At 46.6% G+C, this 25,408-nt stretch overlaps 1 protein-coding gene across 1 annotated transcript in view; it reads left to right on the forward strand.

The window, feature by feature from the left end:
- Positions 1-5,771: 5,771 nt before the first annotated feature.
- Positions 5,772-25,408, forward strand: part of LOC8042181 (polyamine-transporting ATPase 13A3) — a 114,771-nt gene continuing 95,134 nt past the window's right edge. The window contains exon 1 of the mRNA XM_029980552.3: positions 5,772-6,476. Within this exon, the coding sequence (XP_029836412.2) occupies positions 6,350-6,476 (127 nt within the window). The 5' untranslated portion in view covers positions 5,772-6,349. The remainder of the gene's footprint in view (positions 6,477-25,408) is intronic.

Raw genomic sequence — 25,408 nt, forward strand, 5'->3', positions numbered from 1 at the left:
CAGCTCATTGATGTCATGGTCCTCGGGACCTGTGGTGTGTAACCATCGTGTTTAAGTTTTACAGTCACTGACCAATATTTCGGAACATGAAGGGGTCGCACAAAGCTCAGAATAATCGAACAGTCCAGAAAAATGAATTTAGCCTAAAAATCACTTTATTGCAATTTTAAGCGCAAAGTTGCTGCAGAAAGTAATTGATACAATAGGTTTGTGATAATTCAAACTGATATTTCGTACTTCCGGTTCATTCAAACAGACTTGAAAATTTTGGTTGTCCCGCTATGTTTTTAATGTATTTATAAGCCACTTAATTCAAACGGCGTTTTCGCTTAAAGGGCCCATGAGACAAATTTTGGCTGGAATAAATCAATTTATATTGGGATTTTACTAATAACACATCGTTCAGTGGGCCAAAAGAAAAAAAGGTAGAAAGTCAAAAGCCTGACTTTCGGTACGAAAATTCGAAAACACAAGGGTCTATTTCGTAACTCCTTTCCTTCATTATCTCTCTGCCTTTTCACTGTGATACATCCGCGGTCCTTGTAGCGCGTTGCAAAGCCCCCCCCCCCCCCCCCCCCCCCAGCTTGTCACCAGGTCCAAACGCACGTCACACGGCACCGGACCTCACTTAATCCCTTCACCCCTAAGCTGACATTGTGGTGGAAGCTACGTGCTTGCCGGACAATCAGCCGCCTCCCTTTCATCACCTGACCTCATTCTCTGCGCGTGGGTATGCGCGAGAGAGCGTGATCACGTGGCAAAAATGTGGCTGGCCCAACGAGCACGTAGCTTCCGCAGCACTGTCAGCTTTGGGGTGATTGAGGTGGGGAAAGCAACTTTTGTCTGAATTTTGAGCGACGGGCTAATCTTTTAGGGGGACAATGACTGTGTCTCAAACGAAAGTCCGAGCAAGAGGGGACTGCCCCGTTTCCATCTTCTTTAACTGTTTGGTAGAATGCGCGATTTATGAGTTGAAGAGGAAAGCTAAACAGGAAAAAGTTGGAAAAGCGTTTCATGACTCCTTTCATTCATACTTTTGTACTCGCAGCCCTGTTGAGTATGCTTCCCTCCGAGCACCGGTGCACCGCAGAGAAGCAATACCTGCGGAGCGTGCTTTCATGAGTGTTCTTTCTCCGCAGTGCACCGGTGCTCATAAAGAAGCACACTCAACGGGGCTCAAGCGGGCACACATTAGCAGAAAACAGCGTTCACATTATGTGCTTCAAGACTAGCAATGATGACCAAGACGACATCGAGGATGAAGACCAGCTCACTGGCATCATGCTTTCTGGCCTTGAAGCACATAATGTGAACGCCGAGCAGGCGGAATATGCTAGTCTTGACGATGATGTGTGTGTTTGTCGTGATGACTCATTAGAGGACATAGTACAGGAAGTAATGCCAGCACAGTGCAGCAGTGAGAGTGAAGATGACAATGAAGAAAGGGATGACTTGCTACCAACTGTCACAGCCATAGCTTTGAGCACATCGATCAGCTCCGGAAGTTTCTGTCTGCAAAGGAAGAGTCCCGTAAAGAGCTACTTGCATTGGCTGGTATTGAAAATTTTGAGATTGTATGTGCTGACTAAACAGTCCACAATCGACAAATTTTTTGCCGGATGAACAAACTCAATGTCACAGCTCTTTCACTAATGTGTTATGCCTGTACTTGCTTATAATTAGGCCTATGTAGAGGAAACTGGCAAAAATCTGCTTTGTATGAGTAGCTATCCATGTAACAAATCATAATGCTGTCCAGTATCATATTTGGATGAATTTCTGATAATTCAAACTAAAATCTGTGACTTCCTGGAGTTTGAATGAGTGAGACTCTACTGTAGTTTGCTGTACGGCATTTCGCATTCAGCGAGTCATTTTGTCACTGTACACAGACGAAAGCATAAAAGCGTTCGGACAAGTTACGCATTCACGGCTGCATGATGCTGGCAACTGTAGGGTCAGTCGTTAGACTTTGCCCTTGGTGAAAGAGTCCTGTTTGTAACACTGTGCCGCTGGAGCAAATGCACAGATTGATTGCTACTTGGCGATACAACCGCTGCCTTCTCACGTCGACACATGGGAAATACCGCAAACAAAAGCAGACACCGTCACGACTTCGTAAGGTGAAACCGGAGAGGTCAAGAGCGGAAGAACTGCTTGAGTGTTGACGTGCTATGTCGCATCAACAGCAGCGGCCTGCCATTAAAAAAAAAATATACTAGTTTGCAGTTTCTTTGCTGGACGTGACGTCACGACAACTGACGGCAGCGATTGGCTGGCAGAGTGATGTAGATTCTTTTGGGGGGAATTTGCCACTGAATTCATAACCTGACATCAAATGTAGTTTCTAAACATGGCAGATATAATCGGGCCAGTTTCCGTCCACAATGCTGCCACCTAGTCTGTCGCACAGATTATTTCCGTTGCTAAGGGGCAATTGGGGCTTTATGTAAACATAGGCTGGACATGCGTGTAGGAAAAATAATATGAATGACCGACCAGATCATTGACTCTTCCAACATATTGCAAAAAAACAAAAAAAAACGACAAGTCAACATTTTTTTTGTTTTTTCTTCATTTTTAGTGGCTGTCGTGTAACATCGAAGTATAAGTACCAAGTAAAATAAAACTAAAGAAAAAGTACATAACGTAAGGTGTACATGAACTCTATAGATATAATACCAGTCCCAATGGTTTAGCAAAGAAGCCAGTCTTCTCAGAAAACCCCCTCTCTCACTGGAGTCCGTTTTCTAATATTTGAATCTTAAAAAGAAGTTGCCCCGAAAAAGCGGCAGAAAATGCACAAAACAAAGTGACAGTGCCTAAAAAGGTCACACCTGCCTTTTCACATGGCTCTCGGAACTACATGCAGTGCAGGATGCAGAACGGTACCCATGGGCTAGCTGCAGTTGTAACCCAGTGCTTGTAGTATATCGCAGCTGCTTGGAAGGGAGAGGGGCCACCTCCTTCATGCCGTGGTACTGGGAAAAGCAATACCAATTAGCCGCAGGCGTCGAGCACCTTGTATTTCTGTGCATCCACAAAGCATTTCTGGGACAGCAACGACAGAAAACTTCAGTAACACAGTGAACAAAAAAGAGACCAAAAGAGTAGGCATGCAGGCGAGCATGAATTGTAGACACAGCTAAAACTTGAGGCACAAGGAAGCAGAAAGAGGGCACATGAAGAGGCCTTTCGACTTCCTTACATGTCGGGCTTGAGTCTCGTACCGGGTAGTAAGAAGCAACAATACTGGTTCCCTGGCCTTTCCTGTCTCAACAAGCCTTGAAACAAAGATATCCTACTCGTCATTCATCTCGTTTTCTCTTCTCGGGCGGATTAAAGTGCACGCTGCGGCAGTAAACTGCCTCGAAGGGGTCAAGTCACACTTCTAAGAGAATGATTGGCGAGCAACTTCTCCATTGTGTACTACGTGCACTCCATGTTTTAAAGGGGTACTCCGGCATTTTCTTCATTGTCCCCGATTTGCCTAAGAACTTGCTAAGCACATCAACAAACATCGCTGAAATAGTAACCGAAATATCTGGCCGAAATAGCTTTTTTTCGCAAAGTTACAGAATTTACAATTTTGGTCACCATTCTGTTTTTCAAAGTGGAAAGCTCTACCGGCAACATTGAAATTGAGACGTCATGGGAAGGCAAAGGTTCACTCTTAGGGCTGTAGACTTTGTTCACAACTGATCACAAACAGTTTCATTGTGTCAAAAGAATGCTTTGGAAGGTCGCCCCAAATCCCATCCAGCAGCACGAAACAAATGCTCGGCATAGTTCATTTCTACACAGCCGCTTGAACCGTGAGCCTGTCATCCCGCGACGCAAGGACGTAACTAGAAGGGGTTCATGGAGCCCGGCCCCGCCCGGCCCGCCGCTGCCGCCCCTCGCCCCCAAAACAAAATCCTGGCTATGTTCCTGCGTGACGTCACGGCAATGAAAAGCACAAGTATATTTCAATCTTGGATTGGCATTATACACGACAGTGGTAGGAACATTACTTGTGTCGAGCTAGAGAAGCCATATTGGGGGCTACCCCAGCTACGTCCACACTGGCTTTCATGGCAGTTATGTGCGATGCAGACAGCTTTCACTATTTCAACCGAGTGCCTAGGCAAACAGAAGCAGCCACATAAGACAATCAGGAAAAGACGCCGAGTTGTACAGGCTAAGGAGGAAGGTCATAGTGCAGCGAGCTATCTAGTCCAGGCTATTCCTCTGAGAAATGCAGTCGGTGGAAATGTAGGTGAGTTATTCCCGCCATCAATTTAGGTAACTAATGCAAGCATTACACTATTTTGCATATTTCTCTACTGCAATGCTAGTCATCCGCAGCAGAAACAACGCCCCAAACTAAAAAGAATTCTCGTTACATTGTTAACACAGACATCAAGTCCGTAAGCGAGCTGGAGTTCATCAAAGCACAACCGAGAATCTCTCGGAAGTACTTGGTTCCTTTTCAGTAGTTATTGAATGAAAACACAGTGCAGTGGTGATTACCATCAGCACAGCCTTGCCACTGGCACTGCTGTCCCTTGGGTGGCACATGCACGACATGGCCTACAAGCCACATATATCCCTAAAAGAAAGCTGCATAGGATGCACTTACCGTGGCTAGCGTCGCCACCCAGCAAGCTTGCACAAACCCTCTGCATGGCACGCAGTGCTGTTCAGAACAGAGCGCCACTGGCTAGCCAGTTAATGCGAAGGCTTGTAGTGTCTTGCTGCTGCCTTGGCAAAGCTGCAAGTCACCTCTTTCACGCCTTGTGGTGCCCATCAGCTTCAAAAGAAACGGTGTTGAGTCGCGACCAGTAATATGCAAAACAAAAACGAGAACGGCTCGGTTATTAATAAGTTGTGTGCAGCAGAGGCACGGGTGCGAGGGCGTAGCTTCGCAGAATGTTCTTTTTGCACGGCTGCTCGTGCAAAAAGGGCGCTTTTGTGCTCGGGCTTGTGCCTTTTCTGCACACAACCTATGTTACAGAGTGTATAGCACGCCTTCGAGAGCACTCGCGTGCGGCGAGAAATCCATAATACACAAGGTACGATCGCAGGAAACCTCGCAGGGGTGCAGGAAGCTGCAAGTGCACGGTGCACCAGAATGTGAAACTAGAGGTGGTGATAGAATTTCACAGTTTGAGAATATGACGTTACTTGGGTCAAAATATAGAAACGATAAACGTAACTGCCTTACCGGCTGATGATAAGGGCCACCGGAGCACGACCAACTATTTTTTGTGATCGGGGCATTCGATTGGACGCGGGTTGGTAAAGATTTGAAAAACACGAAAGAATAAAACATGTAGGGACGAAGACAGACAGCGCAGTTCTTTGTTGACATGAAATGTAAGATCAAGCACATTATTTTGTCGGATCAAATGGTTTTGTTGAATTAGGTTTAGCTCGCAAGTTAGCCGTTCTTCGGCGGGCTTTCAGCTTTCTGCGATGGTTGTTTTAATTGTGAACGCAGGCTCAAACAATGTAGGCAGCGGCGCCAAATAGATCTGAAACGAAGAAACAGCTCGGACGCGTGGAACGAACACACATAGAGATCACATCACAGGAAAACTCAAACCACTCACCTCTCGTTCGTCAGGCACGATGTTTCCGATGTTTCTCCGGCCGTTGAGGGGACCGCGTCTGTTTCCGTGCTCCTATTGGTCGTGACGTCACCAAATTTCATCCAATAAAGTGCGCGCCGAAGTTTTCTCTAGTCGCCGGTAAACGAGCCGATCCGGCTGATCGTTGCGTTGGTTGCGTTGTTCCGGCGGGGCGGCGGGTCTCTCATCGCTGTGGCAACTTGTGTGCGCGTGTTATCAGTCACAGATCCGTGCCGTGCAGTACGCCGCGGCCTCCCCTACGCTGATTACCTACACCTCCGTATCGGTCCGTTCGATCTCCATCTCCAACTTCGCTCTTCCCGTCGGATTTTCTTCTCCCATTCGGGCCGGCCAGCCCGCACCATCATCCTACTTCGCCGCCGTCGAGGGCCCGACGCCTTTGGCCTGTCGAGCTAGGCCTAACTCCTCCGTAGAAGCGAGTTCACGCTTCGTCGTCCGAACCCGGCCGCCGCCGGATCGTCGAACATCGCCGCATCCTCGACGCGCTCGAACAAGCCGGCAGGAACCATGGAGTGTCTGGGCCAGCCCGAATCATCTTGACACGAATTCACTTTGAGCTTAGCGTTTTTTTTAAAGGCAACCATGTTGCCCAGATGAGACTGGCCCCACCACCACTCTGCGCGGGCTGGTGCGATTGAATTTGCGGACTGCGTGCGCTGAGGTCTGCTCTGCGCTGTCGGACAGTGTTCGGCTGCTGTCGCCGACTCGTCAGAACGATGACTCAGCGGGAACACCGACTGTTGTGCGGCCGTCGTCAGCGACGACGTCAGTCCAGCATTCAGCTGGGTCCGTGCAACGGAGCCGGCCCTGCCGAAGGAGACGGACTGCTCGGTGGAGTTAGCGGTGAGTTGTACCTCATCTTGCACTCTCGCAACTTTTCTGTGTCTTCCAGTTGACTGATTAGACCAAAACGCATTGTGTGAATGAACGTCCTACGGTCTGTGGGAAAATGCCACTGTTTTGAGCGGACTGAACTTCGCCGTCCCTTAGCGGACGTGTGTAACGTCGTGTTCAGAAAACCAACTTTCCGTTTAACAGCAAGGGTGTTGTCGGTACTCGAGCATCACCAATGCGTAGCAGTCGACTCTTTCCTCGTGTTTCCCAACATTCGAGCCGCTACGCAGCAGCCGGAAAACAAAGTCCCCCAACAACGGTCAGAAAAAGAAAAAAAAAAAAAAAAATCTTAATCAGTTTAGACAAAGTGTTAATGACCAAATGCGTGCTTGATTTTTGATACAACTGAGAACTTTACTGGTTGGTGGTTGAACAAAGCAAGCTGCTGCTCAAAAAAAGGAGAGAAAAAATGTTTTTTTTTCTTGGCGATTATGTTGACAGTGTTATGTACGCCAACCGCTCATGTAAGCGCGTTCCGAGAACGGCGGGAACAGATGTGATTAAGCGCGACGTAGTTGCATGCACCGAAAGCAATTAACATCTTTTTTACACGTCAACTCGGTGTCACATCGCATGTATGGCGTCGGCAAAATCGTTTACCCTTTCGTCTTGTCAGCCTTCAGTATTGAAGGCTTAGTGCTCTGCCAATTAAAAGTAATAAAAAAATGAAATGAAAACAAGCAAGAAAACGACGTAAGATGATATTCCACAAATATTACCGGGCCTGACGATCGCCTAATCTTGTGAGATCATTTGTTCCGTTCCTTCTCTTTTGCTCTGCTGCAAGCACCTGTGCATGGGCACCGCCATAACCGACCATCACTTTTTGTATTCTCTCTCATTTTGATCGCTTCACTACATCATTACCATAGCAGGACAGGTTATTGACATTTTAGATTCGACAGTGACCTCTTTCCAACATGAGGCTTTCTGGAGGTTCGCCAAAGCCCGCTTCAGTGGCTTGGTATCTCGGTAAGACAAGAGAAGGTCAGCAATGGCCGCTGTAATCTCGTGCGTGCGTGAAGCGTCTATACTCCATTTAAATGCATATATCCGCATATAGAATGTGGCCATCCAAAACATTTATCCTTTCTTTTTTTTTTTTTTTTGCACCAAAATAAATTACGGATTGCTGAACGCTTGTTTTCTGCCCAAATGTAGTGCTAGCGTTCCGAAGCAGATTCCAAAGTATCTGAAGGATCGGTCATCTCATGCAAAAGTCACAAGTGATGTTCTGAAAGTTTCAGTGAGAAAGTAGAGCTTGTTGTCGACAACTGGCACCATTCAGCATCTTGCGAAAAAAACTCAAACCTAAAAAAAAAGCTGCGTCCCTTATACACGTTTGCAAGTCCGGCTTCAGGGCGCTGCCATCTTGCCTGTCTGGGGTGCGCTTGAACCAGTCATAATCCGATTACGAAGCCTTGCTAAGGCGTCGTAATCGGATTATGGCCGCTCCCGAGAGCGCACCCCACTGAGGAAGATGGCGGCGCCCTGAGACCGGACTTGCAAACGTGTATATCAGTTGGCTCATTCGATACGGCCGCTGTGTCCGAAGTATTGCTAGCACCGAAGGAAGAGCCAGCATTCGTCGATCCGTTGCGCCCACTTGTTGGATCCGTCTACGCAGGAACGGTATCAGCCGCCTACCAGTCGTCCGAACCTAGCTGCAGATAGAAAGGGCTTCGTGTGTCGTCGCTGTCACTTGACCGCCCAGGGAGTAGCGGCAGCATGGGTGTCGGTCGTCCTACGCGCTCACATTTTATCGGCTCAAAAATGAGACAACGGAGCGGTCTCCGCGCTCCTGCGCACAACGCCCAAGATTCCCCGCTGCGTGGTGTTCGGTTGAATCGGTTCAGGAAGACGCCTTCGTCGAAGAGCCAAGTTTGTGCGTCTGCTGGGGCGGAACTCAACTGGGAATTCGGCTTTATCGCTAAGTGGACCATTTCCGGGTTCGCACGTGCGCGTGCGTGGAGGTAACAGACGGGCCTTCGCAATTTGTTTCGTTGTGTGCTCGGGCTGCAAATCAAGGAGCGCGCAGTGACTCATGGGAGCATTGCCTGTAGATGCTCCTGCTGGCGCCGCCATCTTGAATTGTCGTCACTTCTAGTATGGGCGACGACAAAATAATAAAACGTTTCAACCTGTAACTAGCAAAAAAATAGAGGGGAGTCAAAACGAGAATGTGTGATGGTTAGGCTTATATCCTAAATGTCTTTTATTGGCGTGGCAACGGCAAAACGATGTTTTCTCCCATACTGGAAGTGACGGCAATTCAAGATGGCGGCGCCCTTGTGGAAAAGCTCTATACAGGATGTTCCCAGCAATCCTTTCGGTGCTGCAGATGGCGCCACACATTGTGCAGAACGTCAAAGTTCTGTTCATTCGTCGATAGCAGCAGCGTTATAGGTGCACGTGCCATTGTCAACCCTGCAATGGAATCTAAGTGATATAACTATGCGAGAGCGTTTTACATAAACCGGTTCTTCACGAAAAATTTTTCGCGTCTACGGCACGCGCGCTCCGACGAACCTCGTCGTCGTTCTCATTGCAAAGCTCTGGGAGCAAAACACGTTTCCTCTGAAAAAATGCGAAATGATATTTTAGGCTCACAAACGCACCACACCAGAGCTGAGCGACGACGTTGTGTGTGCAGCGTCATTTCGCGAAATCGGGACAGATCCAACGAAAAGAACCCGCGCAATTTCCGGCGTGCGCCGTTTCTGGGATCATTTCCTGTGCTCGCAGTTCGTTTCTATACAAACCTGCGGAGGTAGCGCATAGTGCAAGCTGTAGTCTGCCACGCGTCGTCAGGTAATAGCGCCCTATACGTCTACACAAATGGACCCCCTTCGAAACACTGGCCTCTGTTGGCAGCTGTGAAATCCCTGCACAATGGCGGACTAAAAGCGCAACGTCACGGTATTCTTTATGCTTTTCGTTGGATTAGAAGGCAAAACACACCCACGGAATAAGGTGACGAGCGAACGCAGTGACGTTGCACTTTTGACGCTGTTTGGTTGGATCTTCGCCCCCTAGCGTTGGCTGACCTCCGACTGTCCCTATCTTATGAAATTACTTGCACCTTCCGCGATGTCAGTTGTTCCGCCATTGTGCAGTGGTTCCAACGAGGTAGAGGGTCTTAGAGCGATATGATACACTGGTATCCCGTTCACCAGGCAAAAGTGATCCCTGATGTCTCTAAGTAAGCTACACTTCAGAGTGACGGTACTTGGCCATATTGTGGCTTGAAATCATAGTTGCCATTTATCTTAATCTTCATTATCTGGAATCACAGGAAACGCTTTTCCGTCCTCCATAAATGTTTAAACAGTTCGCGATAAAGCAAAGCAATATTGCATCAGCTTCCTAACAGCGAATCTAACGCTGAGGAAGTCGCACTTTTGAATCATGACTATCGCCAGTTGCGTCTGCTCTGCACAAGCACCAAAATGGCGGTGCCCACAACATTGTCATTTAGTGGCCCTAGTGACCCCCACTTGGCTGCTGCCATGTACAATTTTGACCACTAGACACGTGACCGTACCAAATTCTGAGGCTTCTACGCCAAACTGAGCCAAGATTTCTATTGCAATCGCTGTAAAAAAAAAAAAAAAAAAAAAAAAAAAAAATATATATATATATATATATATATATATTTTTTTTTTTTTTCGATACTGTTATTTTAGAGATCAGTGTCTGTGCCGCAAAATACAGCACCGCGGCTGACCGCATCTTATGGAGGCATTGCGAAGCTGGCCGAGTTTTTGTCGTAAAATTACACTTTGGACTTAAAACAAACGAAACATAACTTTTGACGAAAATAATCCTGGAGAAAAGATTATTGCCCAGCTCGTTTGCACCTTTGCATTTAATTGCATTATAATTAAACGTAATTTATCTCGTCGGTTCTGTTGTTAAAGATCAATAAGCAGTTATTAGTGCGCAGTACTTCGTTGAAATCTAGACGTGAAACTATAAGGTCACGTGTCTAGTGGTCAAAAACGTGCAACATGGCGGCGGCCAATTGGGGGTCACTTTCAACTGCCAGTTGATCGCCCTAAGGCCCTCTACCTCGTCGAGTGGTTCCGTCCTTCTAATAGTCGGCATGTGACTTTTAAAAGGCGTCTATTATTGCCGGTGATATACTTTTCCGATAGAACAGGTGCACGACGAACACCAAGACAGTGCGCTTTCGTAGCGTCGGCTGCGTCCGGACCTAAGCTGAAACGAAGATTAGTCCCGAGAAGCCAGTTACCACCGCCTAGAAGTCAAGGCCGTAGTACCGAATCAGTTGGCGTCATCAGAGAAGGCCAACGCTGGAAACAGATTGGAAGCAAACGAGTGCTGCGTCAGTGCTCGATCGACTTCGGGTCAAGTTTGAGCCGAACGTTGGCGCAATCGTTGTATCCAGGGTTGCCAGGTAGGTTCTAGCTAAAACCGCCAAATGCCAGATGGTGTAGCCCAAAAGTAGCCAAATGCAAGAAACCAAAACAATTCTTTGGTTTCTGCAAGAAACCTCTGCAGAAACCAAAGAATCGTGCGCTTGAATGTACGAGCTCAAGGCGAAAGTACTGCGTCCGCATATCTAGAATTTAGGAGCAGCTTGCAAGATCTACGACATCTTGAAATCTATTGAAAACGTTTTATTTGAAACACAAAAAAAGTACTAACACTTTCCACGCGTTTTTACGGTTACATACTTATCAAACAATCGTTCGTGCTCGGCTGACTGATTTTGATTGATTTTCGTTTTAAAAGGGACAAAACATTCTTCAGTAGGGTTGACGTCCTTACGGCACTCGTCCTTCCCAATAAAAGCAAGCTTTACATAGAGGATGTTGAAAAGTTGGAAGGGACATCCTGTTCCTTAGTTCTGACTTTGTGAAGGACACGTTACTAAATACTCTCTCCGGCATTCGACATGGGCAGTGTCAGGAGCGTGATGACAAGCTCGGATAGCCCGAAACATGGCTGCTCCTGAGCTTCAAACTTGGCCTTGTTCGGATTATTCATTGTTTTAAATCTGTTCTTTTATTATGACTCATTGTGCTTTAAGAATATTTCATGTTTTGCGGAAAAGCCTCCTTTATATCCGGTACAGCACGCGTAATCGGATGACATCAAATTCTGGTGGATGTCTTGAGTTGCCTTTAGTGTCTTTTTTCCTCGGAAGAGGTGCCTCCTAGGGAGCCTCTAGGGAGCCTGTAGGAGGCACTAGAGTGCCTCCTGTAGGAGGATGGTGGGAAACTCGAGAAAATAAGAGACGCCAGTAGGAGGAAGAAAGGATTGGGAAGCACAAGATAAGCCACAATGAATACAAAAGCTTCCCTTCAGCGTTGAATCTATAGGTCACGGTAGCTCAAGCGTCACGCTCACGCATCTTCACACTAAAAAATAATCCCTGAAAGCGGGAATTCGAAAGCGGTGGACTGACGCTTTGTGTCCATGCTGAAGTGTCTTTTTGTAAATCTCCACTAAACCAAACGAAAAATAAAATAAAAATAACGCCACGTTAGGATGTGAAATAGCCTAAAAATAGCCACATAGCCATCCGCCCAATTCCGACGCCAAATCCACTACTCGTTGGGCACTCGCGCCAGTCCTCGTAACTGCAACGCACGAATGCCCTCTTTTTGCGCACTCTACACCAACTCGCTTCTCTGACGTCACAGCGCTGTGGTGGTACTGCCGTCGACACGGCGCGTGCGCAGTGCCCACGCCTGGTGGGGGAAAACGAGGACTTGTTTGTGAAAGCGTCTTCGTGCGTGCGCCGTTCCGGCGTTTACAAAATCACAGCCCCAGTAGTGCGCGCGCATGATCGTCGCTTCGGAAAGCGAGCAAAGTACGCGCCATACGCACGAACCCTGAAAATGGAAGCGGCCAGAGGGGTGGCTCGTTTCTCGAGCGTAATGTCGGCCTTGTAGGTCAAGAAGAGGGCTTGTGTGGGTGTCGTGTAACGAGCGCGGTGAGTCAGACTAGAATAACTTTGCTTCTCTGACAGGGGTGCTAGGACTCGCAATGCTGGCGCGCCTTTGTTTGTCGTCCGGTACGTCGGAGCCAGAACTAACGTGGGTTTGCTTCCTCTCGGAGGCACTTCGTAGATAAAGGTCGTGGGTGTTGGAGTTCGTCCGAGTTGTCTGGAGAGGAGAGACTATTTGACCGATCGGAAGGCATTCTGCTGTCGGAACAACGCGAAGCCATGGAGTATGCAGTAAAAACGCGCGCGCTCTTTATTTAGACTCTTTCATGCAGCCGTCGGATGTCCCTTGTTTGCGGTGTTTTGTGCTGCCTCATGTGACGTCACTTATTATTACGCGTGCATCTACGTCACCGAGGAAATGCCGGGCAACGAAACGAAGGAACGGGACAAACACACGAGGGTCTCAAGCTCAGTTGAGGGTTATTTCTTCCATTCGTTTCCACCCCAAAAACCGTAGTAAAAAAAAAAAAAAAAAAAAAAGTCAGATTTCTCGCGGAACATGACTAATTTCTCCCTTTATCTAGAGAATTAAGGTAGATGTAGGTGTATGCTATATTAGATAAATGTTATCTTATCAAGATGTAGACGTTTCAAACGCCAAAAGCATCGCGTCTTCCTCTTGCAATCACATACACGAACTACTACGCGCAGCTTATGAACAATGCGCAAAGTTTCTTTTTTTTTTTTTTTTTTTTCTTGAGATGAAAACGAAGTACTTGCTTTTCTACAAGTAATTTATCTTTGCCCACAAAACGCTTACATCTCCCCACGACTCGTTAGTCTTTTCGGAATTCAGTGTCATATCCAACTTGCACGAAATGTTTCTTGTATGTTGCGGTTCCTTTGCTAGGGGTAGGGTTGGCAGTTGCCCTGTCGCCCGGTACAGAGGTCTCGTAAATCCACCATGCTCACGAGCTGTCTAGAGTAAAATTGCGGCCACAGTACGTGCGCAGTATGTTGAGGTGACAGAGTGACCCTTGACCTCTACGAGTCTGGCCGGAAATAGACTGGACAGCGAACGCGTTTGTGACAGCTTGAATGTGGGAGGAAAGACGGCATGATTGTCGCCTTCCGCTTCCGGAATACCATCTGCCGGCATGCTGGTGAACCCGTGGAAGGTCACTTTTTTCGCTTTGTTCGTGCTTTTGGTAAGCCTCAGTCAGAACCACTGCGAGTTGTTCTGACATTCGCAGAACTTGGGAATCACGGTTGAGGACGTCTTTAGGTCGCGCAAACCCTCGTTTATTCTGCATTTATTTTTTTCTGCTTTCCAGTTGCCCTGGCCGGGGCCATTTGATCACCGACTTGTGAAAGTCGAGTTTTCTTTTGTTTCTGTATTATTATTTTTTTCTTACAGATCTTTTTGTTTGTTTTTGTATTTGTTTATTGTCGTTGGTAAAAGCTTTAAAACGTCGAGCCTACTCAAGCCTGATCCTCGCAAGCTCGCGACGTCCACAACCTCGAGTTATTTAATTTATTTGTTACGTATCCTGTCGGCCGTCTCTCGAAGGCCATTATAGAAGAGTGTGATAGGTAGTTGCACCAAGCATCCGATGCAGGAATGCAACAAAAGGAAAGCATATAATACAATTTCAGCTCTAATTTACGCATATAACTACCTAATATTTGTGGACATTAGCACCGATTCCACTGTCTACGCGCAATAAAAATGCACGCAGCGGTGGCTCCCCCGTACGTTTTTCTCTTTCTTCTTTTTGTCCCCTTTGGTTCGTGAGACTGTGTCAAGCAGAGATAATGTGTTTATGGATGCGCAGCTGCGTGAACGTGATTCTTGACGCTGGTGTCAGCTTCCCTTGTTTGTCCTGTGACTTCAGGCGGGGCAGTGACGTCATGCATGTCTTACGCCGTTCGAAATTGCAGCGATAAGGGACATCTTGCTCGGTGTCAGCGACGACTTCATAAATGTCTGGCGCGTCTCCAAGTATGTCGGCCCACGTGTTTGACGACCTCTTTTTTGTGTTCTTCACTGGCTTTAATTGATAAACTTCACCCTTTTTTTTTTTTCTTTTTTCATCTATAGGTGTGTTAAGTTTGTTTTGCCTCCTGGGCTGTAATTATTGTTATTCTTATTTTTTTATTTAGTGTTAGAATTGAAAGTTGTTGCGTTCAAATGAAAGTTTGGAGTATCTTCTTTCGCACAGGAGCACATCACTTTTCGATATAGTTCTCACCAGCGACGATGCACTTCTGCCACCGGTGTACTGGTCTCGGCATGCTGTCGTAGTAGGCTGGAAGCGGCCTTTGACGGGACTTAAAAAGTACTGGAGAAGCTGCAGTTCCCAGATGTGTTGCGTCACCCTCCCGCCGTGCACCCAACTTAAGGCCCCTTCACACCCTTGCGTTTGCTTACGACCGAATTCTTATGGTCCCTTGTGACGAGAGACCACACTGGCGCCATCTATGAGCTGACCCTTGAACTGCATTTCGCTAGAGCCAAGGGTTTTGAGGTACTTTCGAGATCATGTGTTCTTAATGAGAAAAGTGTCGTTTATAACAATGTCAGAAGTTATTCCGAGACTAGAAGGAAAGAGTGATGCGCGCAAGGAAATGGGAAACATACGGAAATGTGTTCCGTTGCTCCATTGCCACCCGATAGATGGCGTCAGTGTGTTCTCTCGTCGTTAGAGAATCTAAAAGGCCACACGGTCGTATGCAGTCGCCAGTGTGTGAAGCGGCCTTTACGGCCCGGACCTGGCGCCATCAGACTTCCTGGCTGTTTCCCAAAGTGGGGATTCGTTCATCTAATAGCGCCTCGTCACTCGCTCCACGTATACGACCACACAAATCCCCTCATTCCCGAGGCCCACAGCCCATACACGAGGAACCTCTATTTCATGCTCATGTCTTCAATCGATTTCAATCGATCCAACCGCGTCCGACGAAGAGGTCACCAGTGCGGCGTGCGCCGTCGGTCGACAGCCGCCCTCAATATTCTACGACGGCATCCAGAAACTCTAGTGCACCGGTGGCGGAAGGGCATCGCCACCGGTGCACTCCTGGCAAAGAGGAGATTCCAAACTTTCACTCGAATGAGACGCCTTGCAATCCCATCGCTTAATTAAATCAATAAATAAATAATAATAATAATCACCCAGTTTAGAAAGGCAAAACTTGTTGAGCACCCCCCTCGCATATTTTGAGCCGCGTCTGTATCTCTATAGAGAAAGCCAAGTTGCTTTAACGAGGTAGAGAGGCTTAGAGCGATAAACTGGCGCCTGGTGGACGGGATGTCCACCAGGCAAATGTGACCCCCTCCTGGCTCCGGCCTTATTGCAGAATTTTGACCACTAGACACGTGACCGTTTCGAATCCTGAGGATTTTACGCAAAACAGCCGAAATCTGTATTGCAATCGCTGTAAAAAAAACATGAACTATATATATATATATATATATATATATATATATATATATTTTTTTTTTTTTTTTCCCAATACTGTTAGCCTCAGAGATTAGTGTCTAGCTCCGATAAAAACCCAAAATACTGCACAACTTATCTCGTCGGTACTGTTATTAAAGATCAATAAGCAATTATTTGTGCGTGGTACTTCGTTAAAATCAACGTAAATCTATTAGGTCACATGTCTAGTCAAAAACTGCAACAGGCGGCGGCCAATTGGGGGTCACTTTCTGCTGCCAGTTCATCGCTCTAAAGTCTAAACCCCTTTACCTCATTGCGTTGCTCGTACATCACGCAAAAGACACGGTGTGTTCGCTGGGTAGATGTATGGATGCTAACGGGTGTACCCTTTATATTGGGCGGTAGCTTGCGCCACCTAGCCGTGAAGAGAGCTGCGTGCGGACACGCCACGTGCATGTTTAAATCATATATGTTTGCTTTTGCAGCTCTCGTGCACCAAGGGCAGCTGCCAACGCTATGAGCTCGCGCTTCTAGCCTTCGCTGCGGTACAACATAAGGTGAAACGGAGTATAATACGACTTTTTTTTAACTCCCGAAAAGAAGAAAGAAAAGAGGAACAAGTTATGTATGAAACGTGATTGCTCACTCGCGACCTGGAGACTACTTTGTATGTCCCTCACCACGTATTATAACTGTTGTTACGAACTGTTTCATCCTGTCACTGTTGTAGTTTTTTTTTTTTTTTTTTTTTTGTTAGGATGTTAAAAATTAGGTCGGAATGTTGTGGCCTGCTCCTGTACTGTGGAACTCGTAAAGGACGGAGCGTACCGTTCGGTCTTAGCTACTCTTTGTTTGTTTACTTGCTTTCTAAAGTTATTTTATAACACTTAAAAAAAGAAAAAAAAAAGAATCCGAGGAATAGGCGGAAAAGACGTAACACTTCTGAAGTAGAAGTCCCACGCCCGTCATCCGCCGCCCTCACATAGTCCGCTTCGTTTAGTCGTCCAGCCCGTGACTCCCAGCGCGATGCGACGCCATGCTGAGAATTACGCGAAGGCACAGTGCTTTCAAATCTCTGTTCAACTTTTTTTCTCTTTAATCTACGCATTTGTAGCTTTCTAGAAGCCACTAAATTGGGTATAATATTTGTTTTCTATTTTTAATAGTGACTGCGTGTCTTCGATGACCCACGGCTTTTATTATATTTGGTGGTTGTCTCGAAACCATAGAAAACGGCACGTGACCATGAAGAAGAGAGTGAGCGCGACTCAAACCGGCCACTTCTTGATCGGTGGTTTTCGGGCGGAAAGAAAACAAATTTCGAGCCGCAAATTGTGTTCTGGGTAGTTGCGCTCTCATATGTCACGTACAAATAAAAGCCTTTGCGAGCATAAATACCCTGTCAGTGTCCCTTTAAAGTGAAACGGGGTATAGCCAAGTTTGATGTGGCCCGCTGGTCCCTAAATATTAATCGCCCTCCCAGCTAAGCCATGCTTTGTCTTTGCTCCGCGTGAAAAATTTTTAGGGTGTTCAGGAGCGAACAGCTGCGTCCACTCTGACGACATCTGTGTGCTCTGACACAAAGTGAGGTTGTGACAGCGTCAGTGACTAATGAAGTTATCAGAATAGTCGGAATCGTTTAATCTCTACCGCACGAAGCAAATAATCCGCTGGGCGTCGTGGAAGGCGAAAAGGAATGTTTCGCCGGAGTTGCTAGTTATATACTCCGAGCGAGAGGTCAGCGCTTCCTCGAACACTTCGGAGCGATAGACGCTAGTGCTTGGCTAGAATAGTTTCATTATAAGTTCGAGGTCAGCCGAAGACTCGCACAGGCGCAAACGTGTACCCGTGCTAAATGCGCAAGGTCGAAGCGCATTCAATGCACTTGATTAGTCTCGTCGGAGATAGCTCTCGCCCAGAAACTCGATGCTCACAGTTTTTGGTGGCAGCCTTTCAATTCTCGTAGGAAAGCAGAAGACCCCGGCGATCGCTTGTTTGTGCTGTTGCAAACCGTGAAAGAGCGAAGAGCGTCCACGGGGTTGGCTTCCCTGCTTCCCTTCTTTGCTCAGTGGCGAAACCATCTTCGGGGAGACCGGTAACCGTTTTACTGCCTCTTTCACTTTTTTTTTTATTTGTCCCGGTGTATATTTTTTAAATTTTCATTTATTTGTTTTATATTCCACAAGAATCGGTGACCTTGACGCCCACTCTTGGCATTTAATGTTCTGTGACGCGATATTTTTTTTTTTTTTTTTTCCTTTTCTTTTAGCAAGTTAGCTTGATCCTTCACCTGCCCACTACCAACCGACTCCTTTTGTAACTTATATTTCGAGTTCGTAGAGAGACCACACGCCCCAGAGCTGAACCTTTTGTGTACAGTTGTTTCGTCTAGAAAGGAGCCCGAAATCGTAAAGGCGTCGTTTTTTTCAGGCGGTGTGCTAATAACACTTAAATTATAATAATGATGAAATATAATTGTTTCACCTGATTCATAGCTCGCTTCGTTGACAAGCACCTCTATTCTTTATTATATTTAACGATCAATTAACGAAACGATCTCCGAAAAAATTTAACCGCGTTTCGTTACCGAAATTTTAGCCCTTTTTAACATTTCCAAATATTTCTTTTTCTGTACCGTAACAATTAGTGGAGCTAGAAAGGACAGGCGTTGCTTTATCCCTGCACCGGTTTCTTCCGCACGGTCATTTAGAGGCAACCTCGCGGTGTCCGTTCATATATGTATTTTCTGTTTCCGTCATATCGTTCACTTTTCCGTAGTATTGAAGACGTATAAGGTACTCAAGGCTGGAACCTCTGATTGTATTGCCACCTGGTCATCAAGACGTTCGTTCGTTGAAATCTAATAGAAAATGACAGGTGTCAGGTGTCAGTTCGATTCAAACCAGCTCGTCGTCGGTATTGGGTAGCATTGAGTTGCGCGACGTCGCGTTTGCTCCACTCACTCACAGATGGCGACACTTGTCGGTCTCACCTCAATAGCTGTTTGATTTTTTTTTTTGCTAATTGTTTTTTTACTTTTTTTTTTACTTTTCTATCTGCTGTTTTTATTTAATTACGCTTCGCGTTAATTTACGAACAACGGGCGTCGTAATTTGTGATCGTACTTTTTGTTTTTGTTTTTTCTTTGCTTGTGCAATTTAGGTTTGAAAATTCGCAGCTCCCTGTCAGAGTAACACGACGAAGTGTGAAAGCGTTTAATAATGGAAACGAAACTGAGACCATCCATCTAAGAGTATTAAAAAAAAAAGAAAGAAAGAAAGAAACGGTTTAGAGTTTGAGGTAGGAGTGAGCAGCAAAGGGTCGTTCAGGCTTTACCAGGACTTTCGCCCCTAAGAAATCGCCGAACCAGTGTATGTAGCGTGCCCGCGCTCGGAATGACGTATCTGACGCAAGCGCATGCAGTTCCAGCTATCAGAACGGCGAGGAGTGTAAATGTAGCTGCGAAGCTGTTTCCTGTTTGTCGCATTTCCTCTGTAGAAATAAAAGTCGCCATCAACCTCGAACGGCCCAACAATTTGTTGTGCGAAGGTAGTGGCAGCCGGATGTTCTACCTCCGTTTCACTGGCAATTCGTACAGGGCCTTTAGGGAATAAGCGTAGAAGCTCACGGTTCTGACCGCGCTTGCCCCCTCGGCATCCGCTGGTTCGCCAGTTTATAAAGGACATCGTTTTGCAGGCTTTTATACCCTATAGTTACACTAGCGCTCTCAGCTGCCATTAAGACAGCGATCGTTGACAGCTCCCAACTGTCATTGAGCTCACCTTACACGGTGCATAGGTCTAAACAACCCCAGTTGAGATGCGGGTTAACAGACTCAGTTGAAACCAAAGCAAAACCAAAGACATGGCAATTTTTTTTTAATAGCGATGCAAATAAATTATATGCAAACTTTCATTTATTATAAAAAGCTTAAAATCAAATCAAATAAACTTTTTGTTTTGTTTTTAGAGTTCAAGCAAGAGAGACACAACGAAAGTCTTACCGGCACGGTGGCACCGACATTACAATGGCCGCCCTCGCTGAGCTTTGGCTATGGTACCTGGAACACGTCTCCGGCTGGCGTGTTTACCGCGTCCGAAAAAGTGGTCCCTTGATTTCCGTGTGATGACGTCATACAAGTGTCTTGCTGTCGCCGGTCGCGATCCTGGCGGCGTTTCAACAGCTGTCGTGTAGGTGGCAGACGCCTATTCTGCTGCAGGTCGCTCTCCACTTTGGCAGTCCACGGAAACTCGAGCAGCCAGTGGTTGGGACGCCGTAACGACAGCGACACTCGCGTTCGGTTGTGCTACTCGCAGCTTCTCGTTAGCATTGCTACGACCAACCGCCAGGATCGTAACACGCAGCAGCATGATTTTTCGACTTCTGTGACGTCATTTGTTGCCACTTCGGAACTACTTTTGATGTATGGGCAGCATGGGACGCTAAACACACCTGTCGAAAACGCGCTCCAGGCACCATACACTTTGGCTTCGGCGACGTACCGTGATCGTTCTAGAGGCAGCTTTGTCTCCGAATCATACCTCCTCCGACAATGTTTGTTGCTGCGATACTTTCTAGATACCTCCCCCAATCTTCCGCAGTAGCAAGTGCTTCGCTGGTGCTGGCCGCATTGGCGGCGATGCGGCAAACGCCGCCATCTTGAGCTCTATATTGAGAAGCGAACCCCCATCAGTTATACTCCGTTTCACCTTATGTTGTACTGCAGCGAAGGCTAGAAGCGCGAGCTCATAGCGTTGGCAGTTGCCCTTAATGCACGAGAGCTTGTGCGGCCGAGATGTGCCCTAGAGCAAAGAGCTTGCGTTGTAGCATTTCCCGTGGTACATCATAAGGTGAAATAAAGTATAACCGAGGTAAGATCGTTAGCGGCTCAATGACAGTTGACGCCGCCATGTAACTCCGGCCAATCGCGATCGAGTCAACTGCCGTTGATTTAATGACAGCTAAGAGCGCTAGTGTAACTAAGGCAGTAGAAGTGCGAGGCGCGAAACTTCTGGAGAGTAAACGCTCATGATTGCGATGTCTCGTCAGAAAGCTCCAGCTGGTGCTTTTATGCTACGCACCTATTGAGTCCTCCGGTGTTTAGTTATTTCAAACTATCGACGTTAATCGAGGCAATACTTTCTTACCAGATTTGTCGTGGGACAGTCGGCTTTTAGCATTCGCGCCCTTTGCCAAATGCAGCCTGCTGAAATATCGTTCGTTACAGGTGAGTTCTTATGAATTAAGGGGTGCGTTTGTGTCCGGATATTCTTTACTTTTATTTTTAATAAAAAAAGATTGAATGCAGTAAAATTAAACTCCCAATTCCATTAAAAAAAGGATCGTTGATAAACTTCGCATTTTTAGCGAAAAAATAAATCCGAGAAAAACACCCTCTGAATTTCACACACACACACACACAGACACACAAAAAAATAACTTCGAAAACACGGAGCCTTCGTTATAATCCAGCCCCGTTCTACCGCTAGTCTGTCAAACGTGATGAGCAACGGCGCGAACCTGTTATTTTCGGCTAACGCCTTTTCGGAACCTTTTCCCGGATTTCGGTTTCTGCCGGCAATTGAACTCGTCGTGCGACGACTGTTGAGGAACGCTGCTGACATGTCGACACATGTTGCAACTCCATGCGGAAACCACACTGAGTAGCTCTTAAGTTGTCCGAACGTCTTCGAGCGTCTGTTTACGTCGAAGACGCCGTGATGCAGGACGGTGAGTAGTTTTACTGTTGTATACCGTCCGTACTGGAAGCGGAATCGAGCCTTACGGGTTCTGCAGAACTTGACTATTGTAACTCTGACTAGGTGCTCGATATCGATCGACGAGGGAACTACACGTGTGAGAGTAGAAAAAAGAAGACAAGTGTTGGCTTGTAGCATGAGGTTGCAGCAGAGCTATCCCAATCTGGTCATACAGTTTCTTTGTAAAAACAGAATTGGAAAGAGCCGTCGTTCGATTAGTAAATATATATATATCGGTTCTCTGAAATAATTTAACCCTGGTGACGTTGCTATGGCATGTGTAATGACACTCGAAGGTAAAGGCTGCATTAATTTTGGATACCTGCTTCGTAAACCTTTTATTTGTTCCTAGCGTCCCGCCGAACGGGTTGAATATACTGCGCGAGATTTGCTAGGTGCTTTTATTGTATATTTTAAAGCTGCTCAGCAATGGATACTGGTCTGCACAATAGCGTGCATTATATTTTTCGAACATCTGTATTCCAAATGCCCAAGAAACGTTCGCAGTGATTCGCACAATTCGTTTTTGTGCCCTGTCCCCAGGCAGTGGTAACCCCGGCGGGAAATGAATAGAGAGTATTCACTGGCGGCCATATCTGTGTGCGCGGCTGCTGAGCGCGTGCTGACGGCGAGCTTCCGCAGTTCTTTTGCATCGTGCATTCCGCACCACCAGGTTTGCCGGTCCTAGCAGGCTATTAATGTGAGCTCATTCTGAGCATGCGCTCTAAACATCGCCCTCAAATATGGCGTCCAGTGAATACCCCCTGTAACGCCTAACCGAGGAAAGTGAAATCGCTGATATATCTTCGGGATTTACGTCACCGTATGAAGTGTTTGTGTCCTTTCTTCCATGCAATTCCTATTTCTGCTTTAAAATTGAGTTAGCACCGGCAGTACCCCAAAGCGTCTTTTGTAGCGTGGTGTTGAGCTGAACAGACAGTGCTTAAAAACTGCGACACCGACACGATCGGCCTTCATAACATTTGGTAGAATAAATATTTTTCAACACTGTCTATTTGCCTGCGCCCTATGTGACCGCTTCATTCCTCAAACTTCCTAAGGCATTTTTGAATCAAATCAAGTAGCGGCTGTTTCCATCTTCCAGGCAAAAACAAAATTTGTAAATCCTAGTTTACTATGCGAAGTCCAGCAGATTTTAGCTACACTCTCTTCGATCGGGTTCTTGAACATGTGCATACATATAAATATCTTGGGGTTCATTTCACGTCAAACATCTCCTGGGAAGCCCGCATCAATCATATAAGTGCAAAAGCAAATCAAAGCGATCAGTTTTCTAAGACGAATTCTTCACATGGCCAACTGGGAAACAAAGTTTGTAGCATATATCGCCCTCATTCGATCTCAACTCGAATGCGCTTCTATCATGTGGAATCCACATCAGTTTTATTTCACACAAAAACTTGAATCGGTGCAAAACTGAGCCTCACGCTTTATTCTTAAAAAACTACACGCGCACAAGCATCATCTTACTAAGGGAAAAACTTGAACTACCACCTCTTGCAGACAGAAGGGAAACCCAAAGACTTGCATCATTACATACTTTGTATTACCATTGCCCATCGAAGAGAGAATCATGTATTGCCGGGCTGCAAGACATATTTCCGCGCGTACTGACAATTCGCAAAAACTTCATTTGTTCACCCCACGAACCAACCTCTTTAAATTCTCACCATGTACAGTTACCTACATACGAATGAAACTCCCTTCCTGACAATATTGCAATCATCCAACACTTATACGCATAGCAACCGTTACACACGTTTTCTTGTTTTATTTCTTTTATGTTTGTTTTTGAATTTATTATTGCCCCCCCCCCCCCCCCCCCCCACCCCTTTACCCTCCTTTATGTAAATCCCTATGGACGCTTTCAGAGTATAATGAATGAAATGAAATCAACAATCATGATCAGAGTGGTCGTTTTAATGCTTCGACGTTTTTGTTTTTTTTAATATTTGCTTTTTTTATTATTTTTATTACACTTTATCAGGGGTGAGTAAGCGTGCACGCCAGTTTATTTCACTAGCAGTAATGTGAGCTGGTCTCTGGGCAGTTTTATTTTCAACACCAGTCTGAACGTTCATGACCGTGGCTGTGACCATTTCGATCATCGGTTTCCGTAATTACGCTGTAGAAACATTCTTCAAGATTATTTCAGCTGCTTGCGCGATATCTGTGTTGTCGTATTGACGGCACGAAATTAGCTCATCCACCGATCTGGGCAACACGCGTGGTCCGAAACAAGTTGCTGTTGTTTTGTAGCCGAAAGGTGTCATACCGAGGCAACATTGTCGTTGTCGTCCATGTTGTGCTGATGTTGCCACGATGTGACAGGGTTGTCGGACAACACGGGGAGCGAGCAACAACTTGCCCGACCGTTGAACAACATGTGCTGCTGTTGCCGTCGTGTTGCCCCAGTGCGACAGCGCTTTAAAGGGAAGCTGAAGCGGTTTTGTATTTGAGGGAACACTATTTGACCTCCAGGATCCCAAATATCAAAATTATTATTATTATTATTATTAATTTGGTGCATGGAGGCTGCAGAAAGTTATTTTCAAAGTACCGCATCTTGAGCGCCTATCGAAGCTATGCACGCGCACACTCGCTATTCCCTTAAAAGGGCAGAACAGGAGCGGCGGGATGTTTCGGTGGCGCCCTCGTGTGTTTACCTCTCGTAACGTCATTACCTTGCGAACAAGTTCCATGGTGTTAGTTAGGAGCACGGCGGAAGATTGAAATCGTAGCGCTCTGAAACCAAAACTGCCAACACCGTCGAAATTGAAGTTCTTACATTTCTCTTTTATCCGTCAATGAGGTATAATTTGCTCACGTCATTGTCAGCATTCGGCCAATCGTGGAAGGCCAAACACAGCGACGCTTTCGATCGCGCACGTCGCCAATACCTGGCAAGCTTGTGATTGCGCGCGCGGCCCTTGAGCGACGCGCGCTTGGCGGCCGAAAGGTCCTCTTATGACATCACAACTGGACGGAGGTTTTTCGTGTTCTCTCTCGTTTAGTTACATCTTCGTGGAAAACGAAGTTGATATTCAGATTCACGGGATAACAATACGCTTTAATCAACCTCTATCTCGTTTTTTTAAAGAAGTGTTTCTGCTTCCCTATCTACACGCGGCCCTGACTTCGCGGGATAATAATCACGCCCTGATTGATTAGTTTTCCTGAGCTTCTACAAGCTCCTGTTGTATCGAGTTCAACATGTTCTTGAGCTGGAAGGCATTCGTTTCGTTCGTATTCTCGGAGAATTGCTGCGAGGCCAGCATTGTAGTAACGCCCAAGTTGCTGGGGCACTGACTATATCAACAATGTCACGCCAAGGCATTGGACAGTTTTGTGGATCATTCCGACGTCCCCGGTAATCATACCCGATACTCCGCCGCCGCCTTTGCGCGTGCATCGTATCGGGGGCGTCGAAACGACCTACTAAACTCTCTATTATGCCGCCGTGCGTTTGTGTAATCACTGTTACGTGATGCAACGGTTTCACTGTAATGGCTAAACTTCTCGCCTACAGCGGAAACCAGCGTCACCACCATACGTAAAGGCTGTTCAAACGCGCGCGCGCGCCTCTTGGTGAAACCAGCCTTCCGAACGTTTGTCGTTTGACAGAGCTGCACATAGATGGCACTACCGCGCCGGAGCGAGCAAGAACGTTGTTTGATTTGGCATTCGACGCCGCGGCGTCTGCTGCAGAAGTAGCGTGTCGTCTGCTTTCCGCACAAGTGC

The sequence above is a fragment of the Ixodes scapularis genome, unplaced genomic scaffold (assembly GCF_016920785.2).
Source record: "Ixodes scapularis isolate PalLabHiFi unplaced genomic scaffold, ASM1692078v2 PGA_scaffold1__304_contigs__length_218370807, whole genome shotgun sequence".
Taxonomy (NCBI): Eukaryota; Metazoa; Arthropoda; class Arachnida; order Ixodida; family Ixodidae; genus Ixodes; species Ixodes scapularis.